Here is a 12,438-nt window from a genome sequence, read left to right as displayed (position 1 = left end):
TACTCCATCGAATTAAATGGCCTTGAAAAGTCATTACTACGCGTCAATTTCTTACATCGTAGTTCGATTTTCCACACAGATAAAGTAAGCAATCGGTGGAAGGGATTATTTCTTTTTTCTTACATAGTACAATGGATGACATATTTCTGATTGATTTATTTAGGGTAGCACTCTATAGCATACCCTCTTATATAGAGTTACGTAGCACACCATTATAAATATACACATAATATATATTTTGTTATATTTTTTATGAAATATAATTGCAAATTTTGATTATTAAACCGAAAACGAAGATATACAATTTTTTTTATTCCAAAGATCATCTAAAATTATACAATATCTCAACATGATTCTATAACAGAATAATAATCATCCAGAATTATTCTGTTGTAGAATCAGTTTCGAAAATATACTTTTTTCATCAAATTTTAAGTTTTAAATTAATTAAAATAGATATATTTTATAGTATTCTATATTAGAATCACGTTTTATATGTATTTTATAACAGAATTTATAATAAAATTGATGATTTATAGTGGCGCACTATGTAACTCCATATAAGGAGTCCCTCTCTTGAATGTTGGCCGATTTATTTATATGGTTAAAGTTGTTATTTTTAATTTTTTCAAAAACATAACATATTATTATTTGTTCATTTATTATTTAAATTAAATGGGAAAAAAATAAGATATAATAATTCTAAGTGTGCTTTATAAAACTGTATGTCAATATATGGACATAATTCTTCCACATCCCACGATCTAATCTCTGTCCCATTCAATCTAATCATGGCTATTTCGAAATACAATATGCAAAATAAGAAATATTTAATGAAAAATTACGTAAATTATGATGGGTTCAGGAACTAGTGTTATCAGGTTCTGATTAGATCATAACTAAAACGAAAATTTTCGATCTTTGCATTTAATATAAATATTAATTTATGTTGATAGATATGATATATTTTTTAATTAAACAATCATTAAATGTTATTAAGAAAGTTATTTTATTTTACAATGATAGTTATAGTTTCATTTTCTTTTAATATAAACAAATATTAAAAAATCCAGAATTTTTCATCCGCTCGGCTGGGGGACTGGGAAGTAAGAAATACGTACCATATCGAGTAGTTTATGCTTCAGACCCCCAAGTCAAGAGTCCAGTCAGGTTGGGCCATAGAAAATATTGCAGTCTGTGGAAGACAATACTCCAAATGGTCCCAAAAATTTTGTTACTTCATGAGTTCATGTCAATTTCTTGAATCGTACTAATAGTTTGAATTTTCCACACAGATATTTATAGACTCCTCCTATATTTTATAGGAGCCGAGAAAAAGAAGGAAAAATATATTTTAAAAGACAGATACAAATATGATTATAGAAAATATTTCATATATTTATAAGCAACTAATACAAAAAATCGTATGAAAATTTATACAGTTTTTATATAAATGACACTTCAGCTAAATCGTTTATTTTGAAGTTGAAATTATTATTTTTAAAATTTTATAAATGACAATATTGGTATATATATATTTTTTAGTTTAAAAATAATTAAAACTATATAATTTTGGGCTTTTTTCATAAATAATCAAGTGTAAAAGAATTTTTGCAAAAATACTTCATTTTTTAAAATAAATTGGAAAAATAATATGTTCCAAAAAATATTTGCATAAATATGGTGTTTACATATGCTACCATATCTGCAACTACTAGCAACCAGATATGAAACTAGAAATACAATTTTAAAAAAATCTTTTAAAAATTATATTTGTTTGCATAATAAGTCGCAACTTGTTGCAAAGTTATCAGAATAATGAATATCCTCGCGGGGTCTCGCGGGGCCAATACTAATATCACATGAATAATCACAAAAGCAAAATCAAAATATTCTCTCCTAACATACTTTTTTGAAATAAAAAGAACTAATTTAATAAAGAAACAATCAAGTCGAACAAATATAAAAAGAGACATATAATACAATTAAAATTTGTTTTTATTTTCTGACAAATTAAATAATTGTTTAATTTGAAACCTTCCTTTTACTGAAGTAACTTTTATGATTAATCTGATTAACTAGTATCTCAAACAATCGCCTATGTCCGATTGCAGCTTGATTGGATAGTTGATCGCCGCTGTTGCTTGTCAACTACACGGTTTGGACTATTGTCGTTGGCTTCTCTTTTCAAATTATCTCGTACTTCAAAATTCAAATGCCTAATTTAACATACAGAATTTACGACCCTATACTTTAACATAGTGATAGTCGTGGATTATATATGATCTTGCTTAACGAACTTAAATGTGTGAGAGTAAGGACATATGGGCATTTATATTATAATAAGTTGAAGTAAAATCTCACCTTCATTTTATCTTATTTGACAATAAGTGCCACATTTCTAAGGTCAAATCAATTTTAACTTATTATTACTCCATTAGATCCACATACACAAACCAACATGCTGCATGCACGTACCACTATATGCAGTTATGCACACAGATGTGGTGAGTATCTTCGAATGCCAGTATGTGTATATAATTATATATTTCGAATATTGCATATACTGGTAACTAATACTGTCACCAGAAAACATGATCCTAGTTTTCGTGATAAGATACTGGTTTAATGAGATTAAGATCATATTTTTTCGAGGGATAACTAGTTTATCCTCTATTGTCCTAGGTGCTGCCGGGTTCGACCCTGTCTCAATTATTTTATCGAGAGGTTAATACTGATTAGCAAGCAATTAAACATGATATAATATAATTTAAATTTGTTTTATATGAAATGTTTGCTGTTACTGAAGTTTGTAATTTATCTGATTAACCAGCATCTGATCTCAAACAATCAAGTTTCTCATATTGGAGCTTAATTTGATAGTTGATCGTCGCGGTCGCTTGTCAACTAAATTGTTTTTGGACTATTATCTCTGGCTTCTCCCATGTTTTCAACTCGTATCAACTCATTATCGCGTAATTTTAAAGTAAATCAACCCATCTACGTCTCACTTTTAGAAACCAAATCACGGTAGAATACTGATTAACAAGCTATATATTAAACATGATATAATATAATTCAAATTTGTTTTATTTGAAAAGGTATGCTAGCTATTACTATGTATTTTAATTTATCTGATCAACTAGCATCTCAAACGTACAATCAAGTTTCTCAGATTGGAGCTTGATTTGATAGTTGGACGTCGCCGTCGCTAGTCGCCTAAACAGTTTGGACAATCACCTTGGCTTCTCCCATGTTTCCAACCTGTATAATTAACGAGTTCAATAATATCCTAAAACAATTTTCTAAAACAAAATAAAAGATATAATAAGTGAGTGCTCCTTAATCGTGTCTTGAAACACTAGCGGATTCAACATGTCTTAAATAAGACATTATTATACTTGTCCTAAACTATTTTTAACACTAACACGGAAGGGTAAAACTTGAAGTAAAATCTCACCTTTCATTTTATTCTGTCTTGACAATAACAGCGGAGTGATGTCTGATGTTTGCTGGTATAAGCAACCTCGAGGGCAACATTGCATACAAGGTTAAAGTCAATTTTAACTTATTAATTCTACTATACATTCAAATTTGTAATCCTATACTCAATCCACGTACACAAACAAACACTTGCGCTACTTCGTGTCGGCTGCAGGGGGAAGTATATATCTTGAATGCGTATATACTTCGAATATTGCAGTACCTACTCTGAACTACTAACTATTACTGTCACCAAAAAACATAACTAGATTTCTTAATAACATATTGGCCTAATTAGGTTTTAGATCATAATTTGCCGCGTAAAATAACACTAATTACCGATACAAATGTGCAATGCTCATTGCATACGCTATGTTTTAGGATCGATTATTTTATGTAGAGCTTAGGAAGAACACAAAACATCTACAAACATTGACGATCATGGTTAAGGGCTACGTAGCTGATGAATTGATGACTGAGACATGCATGGTTGTCTTCAGAAGCAACATTATTAAGCTTGTTTGGTGTTCCTATTGACTTAAAATTTGGAGTCGCTATTTAAACTATTTCTGGTTGAGGTTTGTTAATGGTTGGTTAAGCATTAGTCAAAAAGTTTTATCATATACAACAAACAATTTGATTCGTTACACTAGAGTCTACACGATGATAACAATATTCTGCTCCTGCATTACATGATTTCCCCCTGTAATTTTTAGAGAACACGTTAAACATATTCAGCATATCCCGCTCGGGAAAAGTAGACAGAAAGGGAAAAAAATTAGGACTAGAAATCTGCTGCAGATCTAGGTGCTGCAAGTTCGGTACAAATTTTTGTGTCTTTGTACAGATGTTTAACTTTGATGCGAAGTTGAAAATTATAGAGGTGGAAGTGTAGAACCGTGTGAAAATGGTGAATTTGACTATTTATATATATCCAAGAGATTTGAGAGGGTGGTAAACCATATCCAAGGCTGGGGCAGTTGAAGCTGCTCCTTTATTTTAGAAAGAAAAATCAGAATAAAGTTACAAGAAACAACAGAGAAACTAAAACATTGGTCTAGGATTATTTCGAATAAGAAAAAGACATTATTGATGATCATTATGATGATGGAATAAGAGTTAGTTCAATTTTTAAATAAAGCAGCAAACTGGAACAAGGCAAATCTAATTAAAATTTTCAAGCAGAATCAGAAATGAGTTTCTGAAACAGGATGAAAATGATAGCATTCAACAATTATAGTCATTATTAATATAATATATTCTGACCTTCCCATCTAGATGGAGATATGCCCAGCTGATCTTATAAATAGGAAGGTGTTGTTCAAGGATTATCACTAAGAGCTCATATATAGCTCCAGTCTGATTTGTTGGGGCGAAATATTATTATATATTCCTGCTAAATGGGCAGATCTCCTAGTCCCAGCGACGAATGTGTAAAGAAAGGGCCATGGACTCCAGAAGAGGATAAAATATTGATGGACTATATTCGCGAAAATGGAGGGCACGGAAGCTGGAGAGCACTTCCCAAGCTAGCTGGTTTGAACAGGTGCGGTAAGAGCTGCAGGCTGAGGTGGACTAATTATCTGAGGCCTGATATTAAGAGAGGTAAGTTCTCAGATGAAGAAGAGCGGATGATCATCAACCTACATTCGGCAATTGGAAACAAGTAAGTTCAGGATCATTTGTCATAAGTCCACAAATATGCAATAGTGTACATGTCTGTGTGTATGTGATCATATACCATTAGGATATTAACTAAGTTGAAAGAGGTAGATTTTCTCTTAACATTTTAATCTATTCAATAAATTTAGTTTAATGTAGTGGTTGAGTGTTTGTCCAGAGAGAGTGCTGTAAACTTCGTTTATATATATATATATAAAGAGGAATAAAAACCTTTCCTCATGATGAACAATATATTCCCCAGATGGATGCATGAATCAGTTTTGGAAACTATAGTATGTTATCTTCGATAGTGAAACTTAGCTTTTGTTTTATTGTTAATGTGCTATATATCTTTGATCATGGGTGCATGATTGCTGCTTATATACTTATTTTTTACACAATTTCAGGTGGTCCCAAATTGCTGCTCATCTTCCAGGAAGGACTGACAACGAGATCAAGAACTTCTGGAATACCCATGTCAGAAAGAAGCTTGTCAACAGTGGCATTGATCCCAAAACACATGAACCTCTGATAATTAACCATCTCAATAGTTTTCTAGCTAATTACTCACAGTTGCTATCGTCCCCCTCAAACTTATCCAACTTAGTGATCGCAAATCCTCTGGAAAGTGCACTCGCTGGCCTGAGATCATTCCTTCCTCAACCTGCACCCAATATCCAACTCTTGCAAAACTTATGGCAGATCGTAAATTGTACCAATCCACTCCCAAATGCCATTCAAAAAAATAGTCTCTTACAATCCTCTTTGCTATCCAAATGCAGTGGCCTTAAAAATATTGGAAGCAGTGTTACTGATAACCAAAATTCATTTACCTACGCAAACACGAATGTCCATCCTCAAAGGTTAGGTGAAGATTTTGCCAACAACAACTCATCCGAGTTCCACATAATAGGCGGATTAAGGCAAGAATTTTCTCATAAAGACGCAATTAGAAACAGTTCTCAGAAGGAAAACATGCTTCCTTCACTAGTTTCAGCAACTGATACCGGGTCTTCTGGTGTCACTCAAATGAATGAAGCTCGTTTCTCGACTGAAACAGCAGCTGCCTCAAATATGTTTGGAAATTGGGAAGAGCGACTGGATGACGAAGATTGGGGTAATGACTTCTGGGAAGATCTGATAAAAGATCTCTAGGGTTTATGAACGTAATTTTACATATTCATTACCATTGAAAGGATGTTATGTGCCTAGTGAATCTAATTTCATCAATTTCATTAATATGTTTACCAAATTAAAATTACCACATGCAGATGTGAGATGTATAAAATAACACAAATTCAATATATGCATATGTGAGGAGTTTCTGGAAGAACAGAAAAGAGCTCAGCTGATCGTCTTAATTTTGTACTATGAGTTAACAAATTGAAGAGTATATGCTACATGCACTGTCGAATCGGTCTATTTATGACAAAAATTAAGTTCAAAAAATCATCACAATCAAATTTACCCGTTTTGTTGTAGTCGGCAGTGAAATTGCAGATGAGGAGAGATAAGAACTAAAGTTATTAAACAAATTTTTTTAAAACAATTCGACTATTTGATAAGGACAATAGCGCACTCCATACATACACATCTTAATTAATCTATTTTCAGTGGTCCAGGATCCACTTTATAAATAAAAGCTCCGCCTATAGTAAATTCCAATATAATGTTTTTCGGATACAGTATTATATGTTTGTGTCAAAATATTTAATCAGCGTGTGAAACGGTTAACGATGAAAGTAAAAAAAAACCACTATAACTTCGATGATGAGTAAAGTTCAGATTTTTGTTGGGTAAATTAATCAAGCTGCAACTCGGACGGAGTCTAGATATATTTACTCGCAAGTTTCTCGATCGGGTGACAGTTTCAAGCGATGTCAGTTTCATAAATATACCATAGTATCATATCACAAGAAGTTCGGATACGCCGGATGCAGGGATAGAGGCCGGGTGATACATTATATTTTAAATTTAATTATATAATAATAAATATATGAAAAATAATTTGATTGTTTGGTATAATAACACAAATTGTTAGATTTTAAAATTCGTTTAAGATTATATAAAAAATTATATTTATATATAATATAATACATATTTTGATATTTACAAGTAGATTTTGTTCTCTATTATTTTTATGTTTTAGACAAATCAAAAGGAAGTTTTGTGAAATTCAAATTAGAAGATAAGTCTTGTAATTAGAATAAGATTTTTATACTTTTTATATATTCTAAACTAAATAAAAGGAATCTTTCATTAATCAAATATATAATGAAAAGTTTCTTTAAAAATATATTAATTTATATGCTATAAAATTAATAATATTGAACTAAATTGTAGAATTTGATGAGCATAAATGGATATCTCAAATGATGGGTTTATTCTATGTTTTTCCGGGTCTCTGACATATAAGGCTAATTTGTCACAAAATTTTTTTAGAAAAATCAAATTAAACTAATTAATTGCGAGGCAAGAAAGTATATCGAAAAATGCATTTATTAGAAAACTCATGAAACATCACGAACGACATCAACAGTATTTGAATTGAACTACTTAATTCCCATTTTCATTAATATTAATATATACCTCAAATTATTTAGAAATTAATACATTCCTGAAATCTTCGGGGTAGTACCCGATCGAGGCATCGAGCAGACCCAAACGCGCGCCAGTAAATTATCTTTGGTTTCAGCTTGATAAAAAAAAAGTTTGGTTTCAGTTAATCAGGTGGCCATGTACGTTCAGCAAGCTTACAAATACCGAAAATCCAAAATTATAATAACTTCTAGATGGAGGTTGAAACATCGGAGAAGCCAGAAACTAGAGTCCAAAATTTTGGTGGACAAGAGACGGCGACCATCAACTATCAAGTAAAACTCCAATCAGAGAGAAGATGGTTTTTCAAATGCTAGATTATCATAATAAAATTGACAAACTTTAGTAAACGCAAAGTTTTCAACTTAAGCAAACTCAAATAATTATAGTAATATATTATATTACTATTTTGTCACTGTTAGTCATGCCATAGCTTGATTGAAAAAGTAAACCTAGGATGGGTTAATTGCGTGTGTAAATTACATATGCATGAATATCGTAATATCATGTGAGAGGGAGAATCTAAGAGAAAAAGAGTGGAAGTAAGATCTCACCCTTTTTTTTTTATCTTATGTTTGACAATAAGAGCCAAACGATATCTGTTGTCTGCTGGTTAGATAAGCAGCAATATTTTTAGGTCAATATCAAATTTAAGCTGTTAATATATTTATTATATTCCAAATTATTTATGTAATTTTGACTTCTCTCTCGTAAGTTGTCTCAGTTTTGATTGATATTCTACAGATTATTTTTATAAAATTTTAAGAATATGATAATTGAAAACAATCTAAGTTTCGGTTGACATGTAAATTAATTTGAAGGATGAAAAATACATTCGACAGTATAAATTGATATTCTATTATTAATAGTCTTGTTTGCTAAAATAAAATATTATGTAAAATTTACTAAATTTGTCAGATATTTACCATAGTGATTATATTAGTGAAATTTCACTAAAAATTGGAGATGCTTACAAATGAGATAGTGAATTACTTTTATAAGTCCATTATAGAAAGTATATATACACCGATCGGTTGATCCTATGAACATCGTAAATACATATGAGCATCGCAATCCAAGAGCGAAAGTTAAAATAATTAAGATCTCTCGCCTTTCTTTGATCACCTGTTTTGACGATCATAGCGGAGTGATGGCTATTGTTTGTTGGTATAGGCAACCTTGATGGCAACATTTTTAAGGTCAAAACGAATTGTAACTTATTACTAGCTACTAGTATATTCAATTCACATACACCAACATGCACGTACCAGTGTTATATGCACACGGATGCAGACACTAGTTTCGTTACTTTGTGTCGGCTGCAAGGGAAGTATCTGTGAAGCCAGTGCGTGTATTTATTTTGAATGTTGCATCAATGTACCTGCTCCTAGCTGCTAAGTGTTGCTATCGCCAAGAATTGGATTCTAGATTATATAATCAGATAAGGGTTTCATTAGATTATGATCATATATATTTTACCGCTGCTTAAAATAAATATATAATTAGTGGCACGTACGAATGTGCAAAGCTCATTGCATACGTTATGGTTATTTTATGCAGAGCTTAGGAAAATCGCAGATATCTTCTGGCTTCTGCTTTTTTTTATCCGTTTGTGTAAAGAAGCAGAAGCACTTTTAAAAAGCTGAGAATCCTAACTTCTCTCTCACAGTTTCGGCTTCTTTTCCAAATACTTTATTAACTTATTTACTTCTCACTTTTGCTTCACTTCTCTAGTTTAAGCAAGAAGTCACTTCTTTTAAGGTTGCCCAAAGGCCCCAAACAGCCCCATTGACGATAATGGTGTTGGACTGCGTATTGATTATGACTGGGACATGCATGCATGCATGCATGGATGTGAAGCAACATTATTAAGCTTGTTCGGTGTTCCTTTGACTTAAATTTTGCAGTCACTATTTAAACTATATCTTGTTGAGGTTTGTTAATGGTTGGTTATTCATTAGTCAAAAAGTTTCATCATATACAACATCATTTTATCTGTTACTCTGCACCTCCATGATTAAAATTATCTCCTGCATGGTACATTACATGATCCGGGAACGATAGATATATGAAGTATCAAACATATCACTGATATATATCAGCTGGTATATTTTTCTCATAGACTTGAAAAGGGTAGACTGGGAGTAAAATTAGTCGCCATAAATCGGCCGAAGAGCTGGATTCTGCAAGTTCAATGCAGTGCAAATGTTCCATAAATTTGTACAGATGTTAAACTTTGATGTGAAGCTAGAAATTGTAGAGATGGAACCGTGTGAAAATGGTGAATCTGACTATTTATATATATGTCATATAGATTGAGAGGGAGGTAAACCATATCCGAAGCAGGAGCAGTTGAAGCTGCTCCTTTATTTAGAGAAAAATTGGAATAAAGTTACAAGCAATAAAAGAGAAACTACAACATTAGTCCAGGTTCAATTCGCTGATATGATTCGAATAAGAAAAAGACAATATTAATATGAACCCTACAATGATTGATACAATCATCTCGTAACAGTTATTTTTATTTTTCTGTTATAAAACATCAATGCTAAAAATTTTACATGAATGTTGACCGATACATCATCTGCTAGTGATGATATAATTATTTATTTTAGTATTTTTGTGCTCTAAGAGAAAAGATTGCAAGAAAATGGCTACATTAATAATTAATAATAGATGAGAAAACGTATTAATATTTATATACCAGTAGCAAACAAGGCAGACCTAAATATTAGTTTTTAAGTCACAAATAATTCATCATAAAAGGTTCTTTTTCATCCTTAATCATCTTAATTATTAATTTAAGAGAATGATCATAATCACCCAACATTAGTCATTTGTATAATCTGTATTGACCTTCGGCAGCTTCCCATGTAGATGGACTTACCCCCAAGTCTTATAAATAGGAAGCCGTTGTTTACTGATTATCGCAGAGAGCAATTGTAGCTCCAAACTGATTCTTGGGTGTAAAACATTGTGATCCCTGTTAAATGGGCAGATCTCCAAGTCCCAGCAACGAATGTGTAAAGAAAGGGCCATGGACTCCAGAAGAGGATAAAATATTGATGGACTATATTCACGAAAATGGAGGGCATGGAAGCTGGAGTGCACTTCCCAAGCTAGCTGGTTTGAACAGGTGCGGTAAGAGCTGCAGGCTAAGGTGGACTAATTATCTAAGGCCTGATATTAAGAGAGGTAAGTTCTCAGATGAAGAAGAGCGGATGATCATCAACCTACATTCTGCGATTGGAAACAAGTAAGCTCATCATCATCATGTCTTAATTATGCATGTCTGTGTGCAAGATTGTTAACACTGGGAAGACAAGCTGCAGGAAAAGAGATTTCACTTAGTTATCATTTTATTCGGATTAATAAATTTGTTTTTAATTTTCTAGGCTCTTATATTTCTATGTTCATAATTTCAGGTGGTCCCAAATTGCTGCTCATCTTCCAGGAAGAACTGACAATGAGATCAAGAACTTCTGGAATACCCATGTCAGAAGGAAGCTTGTCAACAGTGGCATTGATCCAAAAACACACGAACCTCTAATTATTAACCATCTCAATAGTTTTCTTGCTAATTACTCACAGTTGCTGTCCACCTCAAACTTATCCAACTTGGTGATCGCGAATCCTCTGGAAAGTGCACTCGCTAGCCTGAGATCATTCCTTCCTCAACCTGCACCCAATATCCAACTCTTGCAAAACTTATGGCAGATCATAAATAGTCCTAATCCACTTCCGAATTCCATTCAAGAAAATAGTCTCTTACAATCCTCAATTTTATCTCCTGGCAGTGGCCTTATTAGTGGAACAAATGCTGCTTATAACCACTATACCTTTACCTCTCCAAACACGCATGTCCATCCTCAAAGGCGGCCAGGTGAAGATCATGCCTTTAACAACTTGTCCGCGTTCAACATGGAAGGCGGATTGAGGCCAGAACTTTTTTATAACGACACAGATATTAGAAACAATTCTCAGAAGGAAAGCATGCTTCCTTCCTCAGTGTCAGAGTCTGTCGGTGTCGAGCAAATGAATCGAACTTGTTTTCCTGCTGAAACACCAGCTGCCTCAAATATGGTTAGGACTTGGGAAGAACTACTGAATGATGAAGATGGGGGTAATGACTTCTGGAAAGATTTGATTAAAGATCTCTAGGGTTTGGTTGATGCTGTGGATGTATTTTCATTAATTAGTTTCCGTTGGACAGGAACTTGTGCCCAGTGTATCTCATTTATTGATTCAATTAATATGTTTATCTGTTTTTATTATTACCAAGGAATCAGAGAATATTTCTTGCATGAAATATCACAGTTCAATGTATGCACAAGCTGGGAGTTCTCTGGATACAGACGAGTACTGAGCTAGCTGTTGTGTCTTCTTATGATCAGTTCACTGTTCCATTTGGTCCATTATATAAATCGCGTGTAATTTTAAGTGTTTTGACCGAATAGTAAAAATTAATATTTTTACAATTTTTTTTCTGAATAAAAATATTTATGCTATATTTTTATTCATAAAAAAAGTTATAAAAATAATAATTTTTGCTACATGATCAAAGCAACTAAAATTAGATTTAAAAAGTCAAACAACTTGTATAATGCATCAGAGGGAATAGTATATTTTATTGACTGAGACAAGCACTGAAGTATAAATCAAAGATGAGTAAACAGAAAAAGTACTTTACGAGAG

At 32.4% G+C, this 12,438-nt stretch overlaps 2 protein-coding genes across 2 annotated transcripts; both read left to right on the top strand.

Moving 5' to 3' along the window:
• The first annotated feature begins 4,657 nt into the window (after window positions 1-4,657).
• LOC108208534 (transcription factor MYB41) lies at window positions 4,658-6,482 on the top strand. The gene is made up of 2 exons (XM_017379066.2): window positions 4,658-5,149; window positions 5,553-6,482. The coding sequence occupies exons 1-2, from the start codon at window positions 4,884-4,886 to the stop codon at window positions 6,298-6,300; spliced, it is 1,014 nt and encodes a 337-aa protein (XP_017234555.1). The 5' UTR covers window positions 4,658-4,883; the 3' UTR covers window positions 6,301-6,482.
• A 4,205-nt stretch (window positions 6,483-10,687) lies between these two features.
• On the top strand, window positions 10,688-12,101 carry LOC108207832 (transcription factor MYB53). The gene is made up of 2 exons (XM_017378263.2): window positions 10,688-10,999; window positions 11,169-12,101. The coding sequence occupies exons 1-2, from the start codon at window positions 10,734-10,736 to the stop codon at window positions 11,902-11,904; spliced, it is 1,002 nt and encodes a 333-aa protein (XP_017233752.1). The 5' UTR covers window positions 10,688-10,733; the 3' UTR covers window positions 11,905-12,101.
• The last annotated feature ends 337 nt before the right edge of the window (window positions 12,102-12,438 follow it).

Source organism: Daucus carota, chromosome 2 (genome assembly GCF_001625215.2).
Source record: "Daucus carota subsp. sativus chromosome 2, DH1 v3.0, whole genome shotgun sequence".
In the NCBI taxonomy this organism is placed as follows: Eukaryota; Viridiplantae; Streptophyta; class Magnoliopsida; order Apiales; family Apiaceae; genus Daucus; species Daucus carota.
The sequence above is the reverse complement of the archived record's forward strand: the minus strand, read 5'-3'. Positions and strand labels throughout refer to the sequence as shown.